This window comes from Schistocerca serialis, chromosome 3 (assembly GCF_023864345.2).
Source record: "Schistocerca serialis cubense isolate TAMUIC-IGC-003099 chromosome 3, iqSchSeri2.2, whole genome shotgun sequence".
In the NCBI taxonomy this organism is placed as follows: domain Eukaryota; kingdom Metazoa; phylum Arthropoda; class Insecta; order Orthoptera; family Acrididae; genus Schistocerca; species Schistocerca serialis.
The window spans coordinates 428,392,329-428,418,610 of NC_064640.1; the positions used below are offsets into that span (position 1 = coordinate 428,392,329).

Genomic DNA, 26,282 nt, shown 5'->3' on the forward strand with positions numbered 1-26,282 from the left:
CCAAATCTATTGAAAACTGTGGTAAAAATTGAGATAATTAACGGTAAAATTTGAGTTTTTTATAAACGTGAAATTTAAAATGTAACAGCACGTTCATTTTTTAATAAATTAAATAATTTCGAGAGTGTCATACACCTGTAAGTATGGTTTGCATGCTGTGCAAAATTCATCGAAGAATCTCTCTTACTTATGAACAAACTTGTACCTACAGCAACAAACGTAGCCAATTGTAAGTGAAAAAATGATGAACTTTCACATGTGAAACAAAATTAATTTTGTTATGTTTTTGAACTTCCACTGCTATGAGTATGAATCCTGAATCCTTCCTGGTCATGCTGACAAAGTTTTATGAATTTATTCGTAAAAGTATAGACAGTGGGAATTACAAAGTCCTGTGGTGTCGCTCCTGCTCCAAGACGGCCCGTTTGACGTCCTACCCCCCTTAAGAAAACTTGGAAGATTATGACTGGGGAGGAAATCTACCGAGTCCTTTTGAAAAAACCCTCCCTAAGTTTACCTCACATGCCGTAGAAAACCACGGGAAACCTATGCGTCAATGGCGGGGCAGTTTTTGAACTTCGATCCTCAAAACGCTAGTCCAATCCGATAACAATAGTTTCGGTTGTACTCCCTATTCCATTATGAGATTTACGAAATATCTAGATCATTAAATTTTCCAAAAATCAACTATTAATTTGTAGACAAACTACCTGATACTTCAATTTCTAATAAAGAAGTAGACGTACCTTCTCCATCTGTCGAATACGCACAAGTTGTTAATACAACAGTATGTGCCTCTTTACGTCTGCCTCAATCTTCACATTTTCTACCTAGCCCTGGTCGCAATATTTCGGTGGCCTGTTTTAAAGACGAGGTTTAGTTATTGAAACTTATCGTATGTGGCCTGTTATAAGACCTGACAGCTTTTCTTAGTCGTCCTTGCCACCGTGAAGCACTCAGGCGTACTTGAACTCCGACCTACGTAATGTATGAGCAGACAGTGCTCGTTTCCTGCAACCTATATTCCCGACGTAGAGCGGGACACATCTACGGTCACTAGGGTCATCGCTTCCATTGTAACGTCATCGTACGGAAGTCTTCTCCCGGTAATCTATTCCGTCCGCCTACACAAGCACGTGACGAGCGAAGTGGCGCAGTGGTGAACATACTGGACTCGTATACGGGAGGATGCTGATTCTAAACGCGGATTTAAGTTTTCCCCGCCTTCCTGAATCTTCGGGGAGCCGTTTGGAAAGCACACGGCCAATTTCGTTGCACATTCTTGTCCAGTCCCAGCTCCTATTCCGCGAATTATGACCTAAATGTTAAACCTCAGTTTCATTTTTTATTTGTTGATTTGTTTAATCTCGTCTGATTAGGCCATCAGGCTCTCTCTTACATCGGACCAGGGTTTCACACATTGAGTAGCTATTACATCATAGTTACCCAAGAAATAACAGTTTTAATATATCACCTAGTATCAATATGATATGAGTTTCTGAAGCGACTGTATGAGTAAATTATACTGACTATGAAATAGTAAACTTAATATTGGCAGTATCTGTACTACTGCAGCTGCTGCCATTAATAGTGATAGTAATAAAAATAATAATAATAATAATGGCAATAACTGCGACATTAATAACAATAATCCTAGTGATAGATACAAGAATTTATGGGTGTTCAAAATAGATGTTTTTTGATGCAGCGAGTTCTGGGAAGCGGAAAATTTAAGGAGACCCCGTCAACTAAGAATACTGGGAAACGAGGGAGATCAGGTTGGAAAGGTAACGAGTGCATACAGAGACAATGGTAATCTTTATTTTTGCTTTAGTAGATAAGTCACTACCTGTCTTCTGAAGCTGGATATGTTATTAAGATCTCTGATACAATGCGGGGGGTTGTTCCAGAGACATGTTACTGCTACTGAGAAGGACTTCGAGAAGATGGCGTGAAGGATGGTGTGGAACAGAAGGGATTTTGCTCTGATGGGAAGGGGTGTTTCTTCTATGTTGATCAAACAAGAACGTTGACTTCGAGGAGAGACATGAGGGACAATGTTAAGTGATAGCCGCCCGCTGTGGCCGAGCGGTTCTAGTGGCTTCAGTCCAGAACCGCGCTGCTGCTACGGAAGCAGGTTCAAATCTTGCCTCGGGCATGGATGTGTGTGATGTCTTTATGTTAGTTATGTTTACGTAGTTCTACGTCTAGGGACTGATGACCTCAGATGTTAAGTCCCATAGTTCTTAGAGCCATTTGGACCATTTTTTGTTAAGTGATAAACACAGTAGAGAAGACAGAGGGGATGGAAATCTCTGGGCTTGCATGCATGCAGCCAGGATAGCTGCGCATGTAATGGTTAAATGTAATCAAACAGTCTAACATCACAGATATAACGAACAGCGGCATTCGTAACCAGTTAACATGCGCCGTGAGCATACCTTCGAAAGGCCTTGGAGGATAACATCGCTGTAGTCAATAACTATAAGTGTAAGTGTTTTTACAAGTTTCTTTTCCAGATCAAGAAGAAACAGTTTTTATAGGGCAAGGGAAGATGCTGCTGCCTTCTTGCACACTGCAGTTACGTGCTCAGTCCAATTTAGATTTTCATATATTATTGCTTCGAGACTCTTTTCTGAAGGAGAGAAGTTGATAGTTGCGGCATTTAGGGTTAAAGATGGTAGGGATTCTGGATATTTTTGGCTAATGAGCCTAGAATGTCCAACCAGTACCGCTTGCGTTTTGCATGGGTTATGATTTAACCTGATATCCTGCACCCATTTTTATAGTTTACACAGGTCTGAACAGCTGTCTTCAGGGTGACTGATTTTACACTTGGATAAAACTACTGCTCGTCAGCTTACATGTGCTATTTGCAGTAGGACAAAACGGACGACACATCATTTACGCACCAAATATTATAGGACATAATACCGAACTTTTGGGGATGCCTGATGCTGCCTGTCTCCATTGTGATTTTATGGTGCCGGAAATGACGCACTGCTGGCGAAACGTCAGGTATGAGCGAAACCTTCGCACGGCACATGGAGAGAAATTTAGGTTGACAAGTTTGGCATGCAAAACGTCAATGGTCCTTCATCTTTCCCTGCAAGCTTGCATCGATGGTGACACACGTCTGTCTACAGCTACAGTTTCGATACACTCTTAACTCAAAAATACTACTGACGCAAGTTACGGTATTGCAGTTTGAATATTCGTCAGAAAAGTGCATATGTGCATCTGCAATGGAAAATTGCAGTTAACTCGGGTTTTTTTTCCTTTACTGGCCATTAAAATTGCTACACCAAGGAGAAATGCAGATGATAAACGGGTATTCATTGGACAAATATATTATACTAGAACTGAAATGTGATTACATTTTCACCCAATTTGGGTGCACAGATCCTGAGAGATCAGTACCTTGAACAGCCACCTCTGGCAGTAATAACGACCTTGATACGCCTGGGCATAGAGTCAAACAGAGCTTGGCTGGAGTGTACAGGTACAGCTGCCAATGCAACTTCAACACGATACCACAGTTCATCAAGAGTAGTGACTGGCGTATTGTGACGAGCCAATTGCTCGGTCACCATTGACCAGTCGTTTTCAATTGGTGAGAGATCTAGAGAATGTGATGGCCAGGGCAGCAGTCGAACATTTTCTGTATCCAGAAAGGCCCGTACAGGACCTGCAACATGCGGTCGTGCGTTATCCTGCTGAAATATAGGGTTTCGCAGGGATCGAATGAGGGGTAGAGCCACGGGTCGTAACACATATGAAATGTAACGTCCACTGTTCAAAGTGCCGTCAATGCGAACAAGAGGTGACCGGGACGTGTAACCAATGGCACCCCATACCATCACGCCAGGTGATACGCCAGTTTGGCGATGACGAATACACGCTTCCAATGTGCGTTCACCGCGATGACGCCAAACACGGATGCGACCATCATGATGCTGTAAACAGAACCTGGATCCATCCGAAAGAACGACGTTTTGCTATTCGTGCAGCCAGGTTCGTCGTTGAGTACACTATCGAAGGCGATCCTGTCTGTCATGCAGCGTCAAGGGTAACCGCAGCCATGGTCTCAAAGCTGATAGTCCATGCTGCTGCAAACGTCGTCGAACTGTTCGTGCAGATGGTCGTTGTCTTGCAAACGTCCCCATCTGTTGACTCAGGGATCGAGACGTGGCTGCACGATCCGTTACAGCCATGCGGATAAGATGCCTGTCATCTCGACTGCTAGTGATACGAGGCAGTTGGGATGCAGCACAGCGTTCCGTATTACTCTCCTGAACCCACCGAATCCATATTCCGCTAACAGTCATTGGATCTCGACCAACGCGAGCAGCAATGTCGCGATACGATAAACCGCAATCGCGGTAGGCTACAATCCGACCTTTACCAAATTCGGAAACATGATGATACGCATTTCCCCTCCTTACACGAGGCATCACAACAACGTTTCACCAGGCAACGCCTGTCAACTGCTGTTTGTCTATGAGAAATCGGTTGGAAACTTTCCTCATGTCAGCACGTTGTACGTGTCGCCACCGGCGCCAACCTTGCGTAAATGCTCTGAAAAGCTAATCATTTGAATATCACAGCATCTTCTTCCTGTCGGTTAAATTTCGCGTCTGTAGCATGTCATCTTGGTGGTGTACCAATTTTAATGATCAGTACTGTATATTGTGTTCGAACATTATGAATTACCTCGAAGAAAACGGTCTATTGACACACAGTCAACACGGGTTTAGAAAACATCGTTCCTGTGAACACAACTAGCTCTTTATTCACGTGAAGTGTTGAGTGCTATTGGCAAGGGATTTGAGATCGATTCCGTATTTCTGGATTTCCGGAAGGCTTTTGACACAGTATCACACAAGCGGCTCGTATTGAAATTGCGTGCTTATGGAATATCGTGTCAGTTACGATATATGACTGAATTTTGATTTCCTGCCAGAGAGGTCACAGTTCGTAGTTATTGACGGAAAGCCATCGAGTAAACCAGCAGTGATTCTTGGCGTTCCCCGAGGTAGTGTTGTAGGCCCTTTGCTGTTCCTTATCTATATAAACGATTTGGGAGACAATCTGAGCAGCCGTCTTCGATTGTTTGCAGATGACACTGTCGTTTATCGACTAATAAAGTCATCAGAAGATCAAAACAAACTGCAAAACGATTTAGAAAAGGTATCTGAATGGTGCGACAAGTGGCAGTTGACCCTAAATAACGAATAGTGTGAGGTTATCCACATGAGTGCTAAAAGGAACTCGTTAAACTTCGGTTACACGATAAATCAGTCTAATCTAAAGTCCGTAAATTCAACTTAGATTAGATTAGATTATTTTTTTGTTCCATAGATCCGTGCTGAGGAGATCCTCGTGGATGTGGAACATGTCAATTTTTTTAAAAGCTGAAATAACATTACTAATAGTATGAATATATACATCATTTGTTTCTATTAAAAAATTCGTCAATGGAGTAGAAGGAGTTGGCCACTAGTAAGTCTTTCAGGCTCCTTTTAAATTGATCTTTATTTGTAACTAAATTTTTTATGTTTGCTGGCAAATTATTGAAGATGAGTGTTCCTGAGTAGTGGACCCCTTTTTGTACTAAAGTAAGTGCTTTTAAGTCCTTGTGCAGATCATTTTTGTTCCTGGTATTGTATGTATGAACTGAGCTGTTTGTTGGAAAAAGAGATATATTATTTAGGACAAATTTCATTAAGGAGTAAATATACTGAGAGGCAGTAGTTAGTATACCCAGTTCTTTGAAGAGTTTTCTACAGGACGTCCGTGAATTTACTCTACAAATAATACGTATTACACGCTTTTGGACTCTGAAAACTTTTGTTTGACTTGAAGAGTTACCCCGAAATATTACACCATATGACATTATGGAATGAAAGTAGGCAAAGTATGCAAGCTTTTTCATTTTTATGTCGTCTATGTCTGCTAACACTCGAATTGCAAATACAGATTTGTTAAGGCGTTTCTGCAGTTCTGTGGTGTGCTCCTCCCAACTGAATTTATTGTCAAGTTGTAATCACAGGAATTTAAGACTGTCATCCTCTTCTATCTGCTCTTCTTCATACTTTATGCATATGCTGGGTGGAAACCTCTTACAGGTTCTGAATTGCATATAGTGAGTCTTTTCGAAGTTTAATGTCAGTGAGTTGGCTTTAAACCATTTATTAATATCCATGAAAATATCATTAGCAGATCTTTCTAGAACTACACTCGACGTACTATTTATTGCAATACTTGTGTCATCTGCAAACAAAACGAACTCAGCTTCTGGCAGTGTAACTGATGAGAGATAATGAATGCACACAAGAAAAAGCAATGGCCCTAAGATGGATCCTTGGGACACCACATGTAATTTCTTCCCATTCTGATGATGACTGATGACTTAATTCACTAGTCCCTTGCACTGACACCCTTTGTTTCCTGTTAGTGAGGTATGACTTGAAGCATTTTGCAGCACTGCCCGTGACCCCATTGAATTCTAATTTATTTAAAAGGATGTTGTGGTTCACACAATCGAATACCTTCGACAAGTCACAGAAAATACCTTTTGCTTGTAACTTGTTATTTAATGAATTAAGTACATTTTCACTGTAGGTGTAAATAGCCTTCTCGATATCAGAACCCTTCAGAAATCCAAATTGTGTTCTTGATAATATGTTATTTGTGGTCAGATGGTTGAGAAGCTGCCTGTACATTACTTTTTCTAAAATTTTTGAGAATGCTGGCAAAATTGAAATCGGTCTGTAGTTTGATGGTATCTCTTTATCCCCTTTCTTGAATAGAGGCTTAAGGTCTGCATATTTTAGCCAGTCAGGAAACGTCCCAGTTATAATTGACTGGTTACGCAAGTAACTTAGAATTGTACTAAATTCACAAGAACATGCCTTAATTAACTTTGTTGACATTTCATCATAACCACTAGAATTCTTTGTGTCTAAAGATTTTATTATGGAAGTTATTTTTTTTGGTGAAGTGAGTGACATATTCATGTACCTGAAGCTATTTGTAAAGGCTAGTTTCAGATATTCAAGGGCATTATTTACTGATTCTGACAATCCCATTCTATCAGTAACGGATATAAAGTACATGTTAAATAGATTTGCCACACTATGCCCATCGGTTACTAATGTGTCATCTACCCTTAGTGCTATTTGCTCCTGTTCCTTTCTGGTTCTACCTGTCTCCTCTTTCACTATATCCCACATTGTTTTTATTTTGTTCCCTGACATTGCTATCTTCTTCTCGTAGTGCATTTGTTTAGAGGTCTGAATTACTTTTTTTAATATTTTACAGTATTCCTTGTATTTAGCTAAATCATCAGCATTGGAGCTATTCTTGGTCGACAGATACATTTTCCTTTTTGTCTTACAGGAAATCTTTATTCCTTGTGTAATCCATGGCTTTATTATAGACTTCTGTTTAATTTGAGTAACTTTTAGAGGAAAACAGTTTTCAAACATGGTACTGACATTGTTCATGAATGTGTTATATTTTTCATTCATGTCGTGAGCACTATAAACATCTTTCCAGTTTATATCTTTGAGTAGTTTTCTAAAACACTCAATTTTTGGTTGATTGACTACTCTCATGTACTCAGATTTAGCAGTCTTGATAATCTGCTTAGAATTTACATTTAAATCAAGGAGCTGCATGTCTTGATCTGATAGTCTATTTATAACAGGTTTTATGATATGATTTTGTTCCTTTGATTTGTCTGTAAAAATGTTATCAATGGCTGTACTTGAGGATTTAGTGATCCTAGTTGGAAAGTTTACAGTGTGAGTTAGATTGAAAGACAACATAAACTGCAGTAAATGTTTACTGTTGCATTAGAAAATCTGTATTAAAGTCACCAGCAATCAAAATTTCTTTGTTTCTTCCTGTTAAATAACCCAAAAGTACTTCTAGATGATTTATGAATAGATTATAATTTCCTGCAGGTGCTCGGCAAATAGTTACTATTATATAGGATCTGTTATGGAACTCTACTTCTGTGGCACATGCTTCTAGATGCTGCTCTAAACAGAATTTATTAATGTCAATGTTCTTGAACTTATGGCAGTTTTTAATAAATGTGGCAACTCCTCCTCCATCCATATCTACTCTGCAGAAGTAGTAAGCTAGCTTAAATCCTGAAATGTCTAACATATGTATACCAGTGGTCACTTGATGTTCAGAGAGGTGATTATGTCAATTTGGTTAGATGAATTCAGTTCATCGATACAAATGAGTAGTTCATCAACTTTATTTCTTAGTCCCGGAATGTTCTGGTGTAATAAAGATAACTGATACTGCGTACTAATAGGATTATAACTGCTTTGGCGAAGATGAACTGGCAGTTTCTGATTACTTTCTGTTAAACATTGTTTAAATGGAAGCTGTACGCTAAAATCTGACTCCTGTTCATCTGTTTTCTCAAACTGTGTCTGCCAATCTCTCTTAAAACTCGTTTTCTTTCCCCCTTCCCTATCCTAAGAAAGGCATCCCTCGGACACCTGTGACCACTGGTATTTAACACTTGTGACAGTGTCCCCCCTTAAGTTTTCTGCAATCAACCCAGACAGTTTTCCGTTCCCTTTCCTGTTGAGGTGAAGGCCATGCCTAGTGTAGTCCCACCTATCGATAGCATCCACAGGAATCAAACCAATATGAGAACCTATATCCGTCCTTAGCAGCCACTCCAACTCCATGTTCACTCTCCCTACGGAAGAGTTCAAACGAGGCCGGTCATGACGTCTCAACACAGACACAAATCCCACACTCGTATGCTTCGTTGCTGATGCTATCTTCACCAGGTCACTCTCTATCGAATATTCAGAGTCTCTGTCAATGCTATTTCCTGGACCACCCACTATAACCACGGCATCCTACTTTGTGAAATCTACATCTACATCCGTACTCCGCAAGCCACCTGACGGTGTGTGGTGGAGGGTACCTTGAGTACCTCTATCGGTTCTTCCTTTTATTCCAGTCTCGTATTATTCGTGGAAAGAAGGATTGTCGGTATGCATCTGTGTGGGCTCTAATCTCTCTGATTTTATCCTCATGGTCTCTTCGCGACATATACGTAGGAGGGAGCAATATACTGCATGACTCTTCAGTGAAGGTATGTTCTCGAAACTTTAACAAAACCCCGTACCGAGCTACTGAGCGTCTCTCCTGCAGAGTCTTCCACTGGAGTTTATCTATCATCTCCGTAACGCTTTCGCGATTACTAAATGATCCTGTAACGAAGCGCGCTGCTCTCCGTTGGATCTTCTCTATCTCTTCTATCAACCCTATCTGGTACGGATCCCACACTGCTGAGCAGTATTCAAGCAGTGGGCGAACAAGCGTACTGTAACCTACTTCCTTTGTTTTCGGATTGCATTTCCTTAGGATTCTTCCAATGAATCTCAGTCTGGCATCTGCTTTACCGACGATCAACTTTATATGATCAATCCATTTTAAATTACTCCTAATGCGTACTCCCAGATAATTTATGGAATTAACTGCTTCCAGTTGCTGACCTGCTATTTTGTAGCTAAATGATAAGGGATCTATCTTTCTATGTATTCGCAGCACATTACACTTGTCTACATTGAGATTCAATTGCCATTCCCTGCACCATGCGTCAATTCGCTGCAGATCTTCCTGCATTTCAGTACAATTTTCCATTGTTACAACCTCTCGATACACCACAGCATCATCTGCAAAAAATCTCAGTGAACTTCCGATGTCATCCACAAGGTCATTTATGTATATTGTGAACAGCAACGGTCCTATGACACTCCCCTGCGGCACACCTGAAATCACTCTTACTTCGGAAGACTTCTCTCCATTGAGAATGACATGCTGCGTTCTGTTATCTAGGAACTCTTTAATCCAATCACACAATTGGTCTGATAGTTCGTATGCTCTTATTTTGTTCATTAAACGACTGTGGTGAACTGTATCGAACGCCTTGCGGAAGTCAAGAAACACGGCATCTACCTGTGAACCCGTGTCTATGGTCCTCTGAGTCTCGTGGACGAATAGCGCGAGCTGGGTTTTTCACACGACCGTCTTTTTCGAAACCCATGCTGATTCCTACAAAATCCTTGCATAAAGAACCTACATCCTCTGTTACCTGACCCAGATCTGCATTAGGCTTGAAAAAGTTTGTGACCTGGTACTCTGGACCTAGATTTTCCTGCAGTAGTTGGCCAACACCTCTACCATGGGAACTACCTACAACAGAACTTTCTTTCTCTTTACAAATTTCCCTACCTTTTTCAATTCCTTGAAAGCTTGTTGTGCCCTTTCTACAGCTTCAGCTACATGAGGCTCATCCGATTCTGACTGATGCAATAGGTCAACTCTATTTTCAAGGTTTATGACAAAGCTGTCTGATGCTCTCCTTTGCCTGTTCCCCCTATTACTTATTGCCACTTCCCACCTCTGTTCACCCTTCTCCCTCTTTAACCTGTCCAGATCCTCCCTTGCCTTGTCTAGGTCAGCTTGAAGAGCTGCAGTTTTCCCTTCCTGTTCCAGTATTTTCCTATCTCTACTGTAGATCCTACAATACCACTGGTGAGCCTCATTTATGTCCCCATTTCCCATGCCACTACATTGGCCCCAATGAAAGAAACTACATTACGAATAACTTAAGTTGGAAGGAACACATAGAAAATGTTGTCGGGAAGGCTAACCAAAGACTGTGTTTTATTGGCAGGAAAGTTAGAAAATGAAACAGACCTACTAAGGAGACTGCCTACACTACGCTTGTCCGTCCTCTTTTAGAATACTGCTGCGCGGTGTGGGATCCTTACCAGATAGGACTGACGGAGTGCATCGAAAAAGTTCAAAGAAAGGCAGCACGTTTTGTATATGGACGAGAGTGTCACAGAAATGATACAAGATTTAGACTGGACATAATTAAAATAAAGGCGTTTTTCGTTGCGACGGAATCTTCTCACGAAATTCCAGTCACCAACTTTTTCCTCCGAATGCGAAAATACTTTGTTGACACCTACAAAGGGAGGAACGATCACCAGGATAAAATAAGGGAAATCAAAGTTTCTACGGAAAGATATAAGTGTTCATTCTTTCCACACGCTATACGAGATTGGAATAATAGAGAACTGTGAAGGTTGTTTGATGAACCCTCTGCCAGGCACTTAAGTGTGATCTGCAGAGTATCCATGTAGATGTAGATCCCTGAAAGTTACGTATCTGTGTCTGTTTTATTTACTGATTTACCACACCTTTTATATCTATTTCATTATGCAAATGTTTTTTAGAACATCGTATCCGCCACAGTTACACAGTAACTGATTACAGCATCAATACCTCATATTGTCATACTTGTGTTTTACGCTGAAGAGCCAAAGAAACTGATACACCTGACTAATATGGTGTAGTGCCCCGACGAGCACGCAGAAGTGCCGCGACACGACGTAGCATAGACTCGGCTGATGACTAAAGTAGTGCTGAAGGGAACTGACATCATGAATCCTGCAGGGCTGTCCATAAATCCGTAAGAGTACGAGGGGCTGAGATCTCTTCTCAACAGCACGTTGTGAGGCATCCCAGATATGCTCAGTAATGTTCATGTCTGGCAAGTTTGCTGCCAGAGGAAGTGTTTAAATGCAGAAGGCTGTTCCTGGAGCCACTCTGTAGTAATTGTGGACGTATCGGGTGTCACATTGTCCTGCTGGAATTGCCCAAGTCCGTCAGAATGCACAATGGTCATGAATGGATGCAGGTGATCAAACAGTATGCTTACGTACGTGTCACCTGTCAGAGTTGTATCTAGACGTATCTGTGGTCCCATATCACTCCAACTGCACACGCCCCACACCATTACAGAGCCTCCACCAGCTTCAACAATCCCCTGCTGACATGCAGGGTCCATGGATTCATGAGATTGTCTCCATATCCGTACACGTCCATCCACTCGATACAATTTGAACTGAGACTCGTCCGACCAGACAACATGTTTCCAGTCATCAATAGTCCAATGTTGGTGTTGACGGGCCCAGGCGAGGCGTAAAGCTATGTGGCGTGCAGTCATCAAGGGTACACGAATGCGCCTTTGGCTCCAAAAGCCCATATCGATGATGTTTCGTTGAATGGTTCGCACGCTGACACTTGTTGATGACCCAGTATTGAAATCTGCAGCAATTTGCGGAAGGGTTGCAATTCTGTCGCGTTGAGCAATTCTCTTCACTCCCGTTCTTGGAGGGTCTTTTTCCGGCCGCAGCGACGTCAAAGTTTTGATGCTTTACCGGATTCCTGATAGTCGCGATACACTTGTGATGTGGTCGTACGGAAAAGTCCTCACTTCATCGCTACCTCGGAAATGCTGTGTCCCATCGCTCGTGCGCCGACTGTAACACTACGTTCAAACTCACTTAAATTTGTTAACCTAGCATTGTAGCAGCAGTGACTGATCTGACAACTGCGCCAGACACTTGTCTTACATAGGCGTTGCCGACTGCAGTGCATTATTCTGCCTGTTTACATTTCTCTGTTTTTGGATATGCATGCCTATACCAGTTTCTAGGGCGCTGCAGTATATTTAATGAAGAGTTAACTATTTTGCCAGAGACTTTATTTAAATGTTGATTGAAAGTGCATTTAAGAAACTGTGCTAATTTGTTTTGTCGCTTGTGTTAGCGGACACCACAGTTGAAAAGAGAAATAGAAGGCACTTCTGTCAAGAAGGCATAAATAATTATTCAAACAACCTTAAACGCCTCTGTTGATCCATTGTGGACGTGGGACAGTGGCTGGTCAAATATTTAAAAATGAAATTCCGTAAACAGCCGTGCAAATTGATAAGTTCTTATACAGGGTGTTACAAAAAGGTACGGCCAGACTTTCAGGAAACATTCCTCACACACAAAGAAAGAGAATATGTTATGTGGACATGTGTCCGGAAATGCTTACTTTCCATGTTAGAGCTCATTTTATTACTTCTCTTCAAGTCACATTAATCATGGAATGGAAACACACAGCAACAGAAGGTACCAGCGTGCCTTCAAACATTTTGTTACAGGAAATGTTGAAAATGTCCTCCGTTAGCGAGGATACATGCATCCACCCTCCGTCGCATGGAATCCCTGTTGCGCTGATGCAGCCCTGGAGAATGGCGTATTGTATCACAGCCGTCCACAATACGAGCACGAAGAGTCTCTACATTTGGTACCGCGGTTGCGTAGACAAGAGCTTTTAAATGCCCCCATAAATGAAAGTCCTACCAGTTTCGGTAGTTCATAATACCATCTTCAGGTCCCATATGTGCCTCTCAAAAAATAATCGATGATGGCATACCGGGGCCATATGTTTCTGGATGTCTTGAATTCTCAAGTGCTTTCTTCGAAGACTTGACTTGAGTTGCAGTTAAGTCTTCGAAGGAAGCACTTGAGAATTGAAGCCATCCAGAAACGTATGGCTCCAGTATGCCAATATCGATTATTTTTTAGAGGTGCAATTAGGCTTGAAGGTGGCATAATGCATTAACGTAACTAGCAGCGAAAATAAGTTAAAAGAACTTTTCAATTTGCACGGCTGTTTGGCGAATTCCTTTGTTAAGTGTTAAAGGACATTCTGTTGTCATTTATTGTGAGCACATTTGCGCAAGAATGCTGGCTTATTTATTTATGAACCAACCATTACTTATATTTACTGTAAATGATGTTAGTGGAGCCAAATGTTTATTCATTAATTTATTTAAATATTGTTGTAATATGCTAGTTAAGTCCGGGAAGTGGTCAGAAAGTGACTCAAATGATATCTCTATCACGTAACGACGATGCATTTTTGTGGGTTCAAAATGGTTCAAATGGTTTAGAGCGCTATGGGACTTGACATCTTAGGTCATCAGTCCCCTAGAACTTAGAACTACTTAAACCTAACTAACCTAAGGACATCACACACATCCATGCCCGAGGCAGGACAGGAACCTGCGACCGTAGCGGTCGCGCGGTTCCAGACTGAAGCGCCTAGAACCGCTCGGCCACACCGGCCGGGGATAGCTGTTAGCCAGACCAGCGGCGTTGCCGCAGGGGTAACACGGTTCCCGTCAAATTGTTGAAGTTAAGGGCTGCTGGGCAAGGATAATACTTGGATGGGTATCCATCTGGTCTGCGGAGCGCTGTTGGCAAGCTAGGTGCACTCAGCTCTTTTGAGGCAAACTGAGGAGCTGCTTGATTGAGAAGTAGCGGCTCCGGTCTCGCAACCGACATACGAGGGGGGACCCAAAAGAAACCCGACTCCGAGGGCGCCGCCCCTCGTAGACGTAAAGCAGGGTTCTCACGCTAGATGGTGTTAGTAGAGACCTTCATGAAACAGCTGTGCAGACGGCGTTAGTGTAGAGCTGAACGTGCAAGTGTGGTATTGTGTTTCTCTGACTGTTGGCGGGTTACCTCTGCGAAGTCGTTATGGCAACTTTAAAAGAAGAAAGACTGTGTGTGAAATTTTGTTCCCTGCTTAAAAAAAAAAACTGCAACGGAGACACCAAATGCTTCAGGAAGCTTTCCAGGAGGACGCTATGAGCCGCACACAGGTTCGGGCACTTTAAACGTGGTGAGATTTGTGTTGAAGACCAAGCTCGTTCTGGACGCCCTTAAACATCGCGAAATGAGGAGAACATTGAAAAGGTCCGCCAAAAGATCAGAGAGGATCGTCGCCAAACGATTGACCGAATTTCAGCAGAGACAGGAATCAGTTGGAGCTCGTGCCAGCGGATTTTGAGTGAGGATTTGTACATGAAACGTGTTGCTGCTAAATTTGTTCCGCGCCTTCTTACACAGGAGCAAAATACCATCCGCATGAATGTGTGTCAGGACTTGAAAATAGAGATTTCATGTGATCCAAACTTCTTGAACAAAGTCATTACAAGGGATAAGAGTTGGTGTTACGGATATGACCCACAAACCAAGCAAGCGTCAAGCCAGTGGAGGACTCTCAACTCTCCCAGACTAAAAAAAACAAGGCAAGTGAGGTCAAATGTGAAGACGATGATCATTGTCTTTTTGGATGTTCGTGAATTATGCATCGGGAATTCGTACCCCCTGGCCAGACTGTTAACCAGCATTTTTACTTGGATGTTTTAAGGCGTCTGCGAGAGGATGTGATGAGGAAACGCCCGGAACTTTGGCCATCAGGTGACTGGTTTCTGCATCACGACAACGCTCCAGCACACACGGCCTTACGAGTGACCCACTATTTGGCATCTCAGAGGAGGTCTGTCGTTCCCCACGCTCCGTATTCGCCGGACCTAGCCCCGTGCGACTTTTTCCTATTTCAACGAATGAAAAAAAACGCTAAAAGGGGTGCGTTATGACGATTTGGAGGCGGTAAAAACAGCTTCGCAAAGGGCACTGCAAAATATCGCATGTAATGGAGAGTATTTTGAAGGTGACTGAAGTAATTTTGCAAAAAGGTTCATCAATAATTTTTTTTTATGACAACAATCCGGTTTCTTTTGGGTCCCCCCTCGTATGGCCGGAATAGCGGTGTGCTGACCACATACCCCTCGATATCCTCATCCAGTGACGCCTGTGGGCTGAGGATGACAATGCAGCCCGTCGGTACTGTTGGTCCTTCATGGCCTGTTCGGGCGGAGTTTAGTTTAGTTTTATAGCCATCAGCCAATGGAAAATCTGACAGTAGCGGAACACTTCAGGAGTCAAGTGGAGACTGGGACTTCTCGGGTGAAGAGCTCAAGGGAGCGATTCTGGACACTTTGTGTCGAGTGCTAGAGAAGGCAGACCTGTCTAAGCTAACGTGCGTCATTCAGTCCTGTAGGTGGTTGATCCTAAGCGGTTAATGGCCGCTATAATACTGTAACCTATGAAGGGACTCTCACTCGCGAGAGCTCTGAATGTGCTATAGATTAGGACTCTAACTTTTTCAAAATGGCTCTGAGCACTATGGGACTTAACAAAATGGTTCAAATGGCTCTGAGCACTATGCGACTTAACTTCTGAGGTCATCAGTCGCCTAGAACTTAGAACTAATTAAACCTAACTAAGCTAAGGACATCACACACATCCATGCCCGAGGCAGGATTCGAACCTGCGACCGTAGCGGTCGTTCGCCTCAAGAGTGTAGCGCCTAGAACCGCACGGCCACTCCGGCCGGCGCGGGACTTAACATCTGAGGTCATCAGTCCCCTAGAACTTAGAACTACTTAAACCTAACTAACCTAAGCACATCACTAATATCCATGCCCGAGGCAGGATTCGAACCTGCGACCGTAGCGGGTGCGTGGTTCCAGACTGAAGCGCCTAGAACCACTCGGCCACACCAGACGCCTAACTTTTTCCTTTTGTAATAGGGAACTGAGGACAGACAGAGTATGAGTAACTGTTCTTCGTATCGTGTGTGTTCATTTTTGTATCACCATATTGAACTCTGGACTGTCTTGAGCGTCCGCAGCTCGTGGTCGTGCGGTAGCATTCCCGCTTTCCACTCCTGGGTTATCGGGTTCGATTCCCGGCGGGGTCAGGGATTTTCTCTGCCTCGTGATGACTGGGTGTTGTGTGATGTTCTTAGGTTAGTTAGGTTTAAGTCAGTCCGGCTTTCGCCGCCGTGCAGTGCGGACGTGTTGCTGTTTCCGCCTGCGAAGCGCGCGCGCTCACTGTTGTTTACATTTCCGCGGCCGTCACTTACGTGTCGCTTACGTGCACTAGAACCATGGCCAACCGTTTTAGAAAATCCACTTTACGATTCACCTTCTGCAACGACTACGCACGACCAAAGGCCTTGGAAGTGGAACGCTTCCTACGCGACGTTGCTAAGATCCCAGCTTCCGATATCTTGGGCATCCATTTGTCTATATTAAGCAGTACGGTGTACGTCAAAGTCGTCAATGACGCGGTCTGTGAACGAATACTTCGTGACACCAACCATGGCTTACGCTTTTGCCACGCCGACGGCAATGTCGGAGCGGTCACCGTCGACCATGCCGGCTTAGGAATGCGCACCATACGAGTTTTCGAACTCCCGTTCGAGCTCCCGGCGGAAGACGTTATCGCGGCTTTCCGCCCATATGGCACTGTACATGGCCACACTGCCGAACGCTGGGCGCAATTCCAAACGTACCCCGTTCTTAACGGTGTACGGCAGATCACCATCGATCTCCATCGCCACGTGCCATCTTACCTGCAAATTAGCGGGTGCCGCGCGGTTGTCATATACGACGGCCAACCCAAGACCTGTTCCGGGTGCGGCAAAGAAGGCCACCTCAGATCTGAGTGTCTTCAGCGACGAATCACCCAATTGCCAGCCGCTACAGTGACACCTCCGGCTCCGACGACGGTTTTACCGGTCACCTACGCATCGGCGCTCTCTTCTCCTCCCACCGGCCGCCGCCCGTCGGCCCACGTACCGGTGACCGTTCCAGCTGCTACGGATACCGCCGGGGCCGGCACGTCGCACTCGAAGCCTGACGCTACTCCGGCGCCACTACCAACAGCGACGACTTCCGACCCCCACCCGCACGACCATATGGACGCCCCGTCAATTGACGTTCCCGCGACGGCCTTCCTCTCGGAGCGACGCGACTCTCTTCCGTCTTCCGACACGGAGGGACGAACCCGCAAACAACGTTCACCTAAGAGGCGCAAGAGGCGGCGCCATACGGTCTCGGAACGAGACGGATCACCTCCCCCTGATGCTGCAGAGGCCGTCCGACCCGACGAGACCTCGGAAAACCTACACGACGACACGAATGACGACAACGTAACGCCGACTGTGGCTGTGTCGATGCCTACTCTACTGGCTCGCACAGGTGCTCCTGAACCAATGGACTCCACCGCTGCGACTGCCGCCGAGACGTCCTCCGCCCCTACGACCGACGTGGAACATACGACCATCACCACGACAGCGCCTTCAATGGTGTGGAGTGAGGACGTCGATGAAGACCCGGACCATACTTTGGGGACAGAGTTACCCCAGATGGAAGCATCGTTACGCCGCTGATAACGCCGTCAGGTGGCGTACGGCACGACTCGCCGTTGCCACGCCCCTCATCGTTCTCCGCCGGTGGAGTACCCCTCCACGGCGGGGTACGGCTCCAAACCTACCGAATAGCAACGATCAACACTAACACCATTAGCTCACCGGTGAAACTTCAAGTGCTGCGAGAGATGATATGGGCGTCAGACGTCGATATCGCACTACTACAGGAAGTACACTTGGCCACACTTCCAGACGTCGCGGGATATGACACTTATCCTTCTCCTGGTGACCACCTGGGACGCGGCGTAGCTATGTACGCCAGAGAAGGCATTCCAGTGACCGATCTCACGTACCTTCCATCTGCCAGAGGCATGGCCGTCACCGTCATGGGGACGCGTATCGTCAACATTTACGCTCCGTCAGGCTCCACCCGCAGACGCGACAGGGCCCTCTTCTATTTAGAAGAAATCGCTCCTTTGTTTCTTGGACGCTGCGACCATTACTTGCTTGGGTGTGATTTTAATTGTGTCTTGCACCCTAAAGATCAAGTGCCCCACTACAACACCTGTCAAGAACTGCGTCTTGTCGTCCGAGATCTGTTGCTCCGCGACACTTGGGAAGTTCAGCACGGCGACGCACCTGGACATACTTACCAGATGAGTCACTCCGCGAGCCGCCTTGATAGAATTTACGTCTCTCGGGAACTCACACCTGCAGTCCAAGGTGCAGAACTTTGGCCCCTGGCCTTTTCGGACCACTGCGCCTACATCTGCAACATTCTCTTCCCCAAGCAAGTGGTCTGGCGTAGTCGTGCACCGTGGAAGCTAAACACCACCCATCTTAATGATCCCGAATGTCTTCAACGTGTTACCGAGACATGGGCCACCTGTGAACGTCGCTTACCTACATACTGCACGACCTTGACCTAGTGGCTGGAATGTGCCAAACCTGCCATTCGACGTACTTTGATTCAGTATGGAAAGGAAGTAGCTGCGTGGCGCCGGCACACTACCGACTATTTCTACGCCGTTCTCCGCGACCTGGACGCCCAACCGCCCACCCCCGACACCCAGAGGGAACGCAGCAGGATTAAGGCGCAAATTGTAACGTTGACACGCCGCAGACTGCAGGGGGCTATGGTGCGAACCCGATGTCAAGATTCGGCGGAACAAGAACATCCCACCATGCATCATATCGCCTCCGATAGGAAACTTCGACGACAACAACTCATCACCGAGATCAACACCTGTCACGGCCAGCACGTCACTTGCCAGGCCGAAATCGTCAGTGCCTTTGTCGACCACTACCGCACAATGTACCAGGAGGCGACCACCGACAACCACGCTGAGGAGTCTGTGTTACCACACGTAACTCGCACCCTCACCAACGACGAAGCGGACGAGATGATGGAGCCAATTACGCGTGACGAAGTCCACGATGCCATCAAAAAAGGCGCTCTGAATAAGTCACCTGGTGTCGACGGATTGCCGATAGAATTTTATTGCGCTTTCCTCACACTAATGGCGTCACGGTGGACAATGATGTACCACGAACTGCTGACGATGGGGAACGCCGTACCGCCGTCCTTCGTCACGGGACTTATTATACCCATCCACAAACCGACACCAGGCGTGACGACAGCACATTACCGTCCCCTGACCTTGCTAAACGCAGACTATAAAATTTTTACACGCCTACTGGCAACGCGATGCCGCAAGGTCCTGCCTAGCATTCTATCCCCGGAACAGGCAACTCCGGGCGTCTCAGTTAATATACAAACGGCCACAGGAGAATGTCGCGATTTAATTGCACTGGCAGCGGCGTGCAAACTCCGCGCCGCAGTGGTTGCCATTGATTTTGACAGCGCATTCGACAAAGTGCGGCATCTTTTTCTCTTCTCAGTGATGAACCGTATGGGTTTTCCACCAGTCTTTATCGACGTTATCCGGCGCCTGTACGGCACAGCTGAATCGCTGATTCAGGTTAATGGCCGTGTGGCGGGACCAATGGCGATCCGGCGTTCCGTACGGCAAGGCTGCCCACTTTCGACCCTACTCTATGCCATGAGCCTGGAGTCACTCATCGGGAGTCTGACTAGCCACCTTTCTGGTCTCACCTTGCGACAGCACAGTTTTAAATGTCGTGCGTATGCGGACGACCTCCTCCTCTTGATCCGCTCACGGAGTGAAACACACACGGTACTTGATTTGATATCAACGTACGGCACTGCAGCGGGCAGTACCATGAATGTGGCTAAATCCGCGGCGATGTCCATTGGACGCGGCCTCTCACAAGCCGACTTAGCACCTCTCCCGTGTGTACAAAAACTACGATACCTTGGTATTATTTTCACCTCCACCGTTCGCCGCTCCGCTGCCATCAATTTTCGGCGTGCACTGCAAACTATCCGCACGACGGTGAGACGAAATCTTCTCCGACGACTCGATTCTTTACAACGTGTCCAATACCTCAATCAACATGTGGCGTCCAGGATGGTCCACATCGCACAGGTCCTTCCGCTGCCATCAACAATTGGACGCAGCCTCCAGGCAGCCTTCGGATACTTCCTTACGGCCGGTACGCTCTTTAAGGTCCGCTACGACACGCTCACCCTTCCCACGCGAGCGGGAGGCCTCGGCCTTGTCAACGTGCGACTCCGAGCGGCGTCCTTGTACATGTCCACCATGCACAAGCAGTGGCGCGGGGGCACCTCCCTTACGCGCAGCTTGCTGGAAATTCTTGTACCCGCAACCATAACACCACCAGTACCAGTAGGACACATCAAGCACCATCTGGCGCACATTTCTGATTTCATCGTCGACTTCAGTTACGCTCACACACACTTACCGACCACGCGTTCTCCTCAACCTAAAGATTTTTACACCCCACTGCTTCGTTCCATATCCAACAACAATATTGAAGTGAGACATCCGTCCAAGCGGTGGCCCACGGTTTGGCGTCATATCCACCAGCCTTTTCTTCCCTCCCACGTCCGGGCAACATGGTACCAAATCGCAAATGAAAAATTCGCCACAAATCATCGCCTTCACGCCATCGGACTACTGGACTCTCCACTTTGTTCCATTTGCCACCTCGTGGATGACGATGTCCATCAACTGACTTGTGCTGCCACCAGTGACGTCTGGAAACTGGCCCGACAGTTCGTTGCCTGTTACCTCCGTGTTCCGCTGGACTCGGTTGACCCATGGACTTTTATCCATCCCGAGAATACTTATTTCCCCGCCGCCAAAAATCATGCGGTTGTATGGGTCAAGGGATGGACAATTACCTACATGTATACTGATAGCGACAAATCACGCCTTGATTTCTGGCAGTACTTACAAACCGCCCACAGTCAAGTCGAACACCGACCGCGCTACCGCGCCTTCTTCGCCAATTACCTACATGCGATCTTTACGTCACCCCCGCTCAGTTGGATGGTGCCCCACGCCGACAACACTCCCGCCCCCCCTGCTGACATCTGAGACTCCCCGCGCTACTTTATATATTGTAACCCACAGTGGAGTAGGCGCATGGACACGCGCCTCCTTTCGTTTATGCACTATACCAGAACACAGTGGTTTTTCCCTCACTCCACTGTATATTGCTTCACACCTCTTGCTTACATCAGGATCATTATTCTTTTTTTCCTACACCTTGTTCATAAAAACAAAAAAAATTGCTCGCCTGGCACGAGTATAATGTCTTGTGTTATTTTCGCCGGAAGGATGGCATTTCTGTTGTATTAAGTTTATACCAATAAAAATCTTTTGTTAATTTACCCTGTTCCTGCTAAAAAAAATCTTAATAATAAAAAAAAATATAAAAGCTACTTTGAGGGAGTGATTCAGGGACGGGAGGGGGGAGACATCGCGGCCGGGCCTCGGGTTCCGACCCCTGCCCGCCTTGTCTCCACCTACTCATAACTGAACACTCTTTAACAAAAAAAAAAAAAAAGGGTTAGTAACCCGAAGTTCGCCGGTTCGAATCCCGCGGCATAAAAAAAAAGCTGGTAGAGCACTTAAAAAAAAGTTGGTAGAGCACTTAAAAAAAATAAAAAAAAATAAAAAAGAAAATAAAGAAAAAAAGTCGTTCTAAGTTCTAGGGGACTGATGACCATAGATGTTAAGTCCCATAGTGCTCAGAGCCATTTGAACCATTTTTTGAACTGTCTTGAGCTGGTGAATTTTGCGTGTATTGTGATTACGAAATGGACTTAATTTTCGCGTGTCTTCGATGACTATTTATTCTGAGGATTTTGCTACCATTCTCCTAACGCTCTCATCGTAACTTTACTACATTTCACGATGGTATTTTCTGTCTGTATTTTAACTGAATATCATAGGTCTACTTCCCGTTTATCTGAGATTTCCTTTCTTAAATAAACATCATTCAACAAAATTTTCTATCTTCTACATCAATTACAGACGTTAGAACAAATCCTTTCTATTCAGTTATTCACTTAGCTTTTATTCTGTATTCTGTATTTTACTCACTTACAAATTCTAGCCATTGCCTAGACTATTTGACTGCAAGATCATAACTACATGTTATTATTTGCAGCGTTTTACCTACTGGGCATGAAAGCAGACGTGCATGGCTCGACCCTATGACTACATCGAGCTATTCGTTTTAAACAGAGCCGTGCATAACCTAGGTACCTAAAGTACGAGTAACCACAGGTAAAAATGAGAGTGGTTCGCTCGTATGTGGTGCTTAAAAACCATTCACCAGTCAAGATCGCATAAAATATTTTTTTTTTTTTTTATTTAAGACAACCGGTTTCAAAAGACTACGCTGTCATCTAAATGTCTTAAAATCTTTTGTTGTAAAGCATGATAATTTTACGCTAACCACACGCATGAGACGTCAAGTGGGTAAAAATAGCACATTATAAAAGATCTCTCATCGCTGAAATATTTAAAAACATAAAACACTTTGTGCAGCAGGTTATGTCCACATACATGTCGCTCACAGATAAAACAAAAGATTTTAAAATCTGATGATGACAGTATAGTCTGCTGAAACCGGATATCTTAAACTAAAAAAAAATTTTATGCGATCTTGGCTGGTGAATGGTTTTTAACAATTAAACAAATCGCCCATCAGTTCTCTGAAAACGATAAAATTAAATCAGTATGTGATGCTGTTTAGAAGAGCAACTACACAGCAGTAACCATTAGGTACCGTTGCATGTTCTGCAGATCATTCAAAAAATGTTCAAACGTGTGTGAAATCTTATGGGACTTAACTGCTAAGCTCATCAGTCCCTAAGCTTACACACTACTTAACCTATATTATCCTAAGGACAAACACACGCTCTCATGCCCGAGAGAGGAGTCGAGCCTCCGCCGGGACCAGCCGCACAGTGTATGACTGCAGCTCCTAGACCGCTCGGTTAATCCCGCGCGTCTGAAGATCATTCTAAAGTACCTGCGAAGGGGCACAGTTTACTCTGTTCAGTAGTAAGAGTTCTTCGTATTCCATTTTCGAAATGAGTACGAAACCTACTTTTGCGCGCTGTTATTGCTCCAATTTTATTTGCAATATTTCTACGTGAGAGATATATCGGCAGCTCAAGAATATTCGTAGATTTTGATATAAAACCGGCTCATGGAATTCCGTAAGTAGTTTTCGCAGGACATTACATGTGTTTCTACAAGGGTCGTTTAACCACAGCGTCCCCGCATCGAGAGTGGTGGGCTCGAGGAAGTTTGAGCGAGTAAGACACCCTATTTGCAGACGTCTACCCGACATACCGTAAAGCAAGTAACTTCCTTCGTTTCAGTAACAGCAACGATCAATGTACTTAAGTAATCGACGTTTCCACCTTTCAAAACCAGTTTGTTACGTAAAATAGCTTTTATAATATTTTAATAACCATCTGTAATTACGTTCAGATGAGGAACAACTAACGAAATGTATGACGCTGTTTGGGTGAATCACTCCTTGTTTGCAATGCATTAGTGATGTCCTGTTAGGATTCCAAATAAGGACAAGGACACGTAATTATGTATCCCTCATTCTGTCAGTGAATTTCAAGTGAAACTAAATCTCTAAGTATTAAAAGGGTAGTCGGAATGCATTTTAACAAAAAATCAAACATTAAAATGGTCAATGCATGTGAGTTGAAGCACTGGAAATGTAAATAACAAATGACTAACACGAAAGTTCGTAGTAAACGTAATTGGGAATGAGTCCCTTCCAGAAGAAAATGCCTTCCCAATACTTTTCTCAGGTGGTAGTTACAGCACATGTTTCTCTTTTACAGGTGTTCTTTGTGCTGCGGAAGAAACAAAGCCAAGTGACTTTCCTGCACGTGTATCACCACACAATTACTGCACTTTTCTCTTGGGGATACCTCAAGTTTCTGCCAGGTAAGCGTCTTGCTTCTAAACAAGTGTTATCACGAGTCGCCCTGCAACGTGAATTTTTTCTCCTTTTATGAAAGTATGTTGTTCAAGATTTTACTTTCACCTCTTTAGGTATAACTGCAGCTATAAGTTTACATTAGACAAGAAAATTGCGGATCTTTGACCATATTATCTGCAGAAGCATGTTGTTAGCATCATCAACCTATCTTTCCCATTTTTCTGTTGCATCTTAGAGTTGAACTGTGGAGAGCGCCGAGGGTTTCGTTGAACAGCGACTGCGATTAGTAGTGAAATAATTTTCCTGAGGGAGAGATCCGTAAACTAATTAATCTGATAACTCGTTATATAATTTCACATCATTCTGTTATCTGTCAAACCAAGACCATTTACTAAGATATTAGATCTCCATATTTCCGAAGAACTAGTATGTTGTTCAAATTATCAGTTATTTTTTATAACACAGACCTCATCTGTTCCAGTTAAAAACTAATAACTAATTTTAGGTTTGCGTGTATGACACCATCGTGTGAAATTATTTTCTAACAATTAATTGTATCACCTATAGCAAAGTCAATTCCAACTTTAATCTCGTGTGTGAAAGTTTGCGGAGTATTTTATTTTGCCATACGTTTCACCAGGTACAGATAGATATAGCGTAAGAGCCACTAGATAAATAGATTTTAACGTAAATTCAGTATCAATAAATATACGTGGTATTCTACTGAGGTCTAGGAAAACCGTTTTGAAGTACATAAAAGAGGTAATAAGTATTATTACCCACAGCGCACATATCACTTGAACAACATAACACTCTCATATTTCTTCCCTGCAAGTACCATTAATACAGTGCAAAAAAGTTTACAAATACAAACCATACAAGTTGCAATAAAGGTATCACTGCGAAATATTTCGTCTTCAGAGACCTTTCTGTAATAATGAAAATCATAACATTTGTTAATAACAAGCAATGCAATGACTGAGTGGCTAAGTGTTTGTGATATAATTTCGTAATCGATTATCGAAGCAAAGTCAATCGCAACACCTAGCAACAAACTAGTTGACCCTAACCTAAATGTCCATTTTTTTATATGTAAGCGATATTTAGGACAGCAGCACAACATTGGTGATTTCTTGCTGATTCCATAGATAACACATGACCCTTCTGAAACTGCATTTTAAGATGTTAATTCATCACCCTATGTCTTTTACAATGTACTGATGGTTTACAACAGCTCAAGAACATAAGTGGATAATGCTGTGACTGGTCATTTAGAGCTGCAGTATATTTAATTTCCGTGATTGCCATCTAAGTGTTGGGTGAAAACAGCGCATAAGCTTGTCGATTGTGAGTTGCTACATTGAGTGTCATGAGTAAGTTGTTTACGAAAGAAATATCGTGCTATGAAGAAATATTTTCACTTTTCAGTATGTACTGTCACGCTCAAAAGTATCCGAACGACCTGAATAGCGTTCCACCTGATTCGTATGCAATTCACACAACTGGACTACCTTGTAGGTCCTCTGCTCTCTTTTCGGTACAGTTGTTTGACTATACAAATTGGTTACTGTAAGAGATCATAAGAGATAACTGATGGCTTTCATTGTGGAAAACTGGTACACACTTTGTTCAGCACCAGAATCCAGATGTCATTCAATTCCATGCCCTCCTCCTTCCTATTGAAATTCGTGGGGGTGTTTCAAAACCTCTCAAGAAAGAAGATGGTAGTTTAGGCCACACGGTTCACCGAAAACCCACGCAAACAAACCGTTACCTACACCGGGATACGAAACACCACCCACTACAAAAGCGAGGCATCATAAAAACGATGCATTGCTCAAGAATGGTCATTTGTCAGCTGAGGTCAAAGCCGTTAAGACTACCGCCCAGAAATCATAGCGATACCAAATGCCTGTGAAATCGAAAGTTTTCCTTCCTTTCATTAAGGA

The 26,282-nt window shown here is 44.2% G+C and overlaps 1 protein-coding gene across 1 annotated transcript in view; it reads left to right on the top strand.

The window, feature by feature from the left end:
• The window catches only part of LOC126471630 (elongation of very long chain fatty acids protein 7), a 154,912-nt gene that overhangs the window by 110,402 nt on the left and 18,228 nt on the right, over positions 1-26,282 (top strand). Inside the window, exon 6 of the mRNA XM_050099866.1 lies at positions 24,233-24,338. Within this exon, the coding sequence (XP_049955823.1) occupies positions 24,233-24,338 (106 nt within the window). The remainder of the gene's footprint in view (positions 1-24,232; positions 24,339-26,282) is intronic.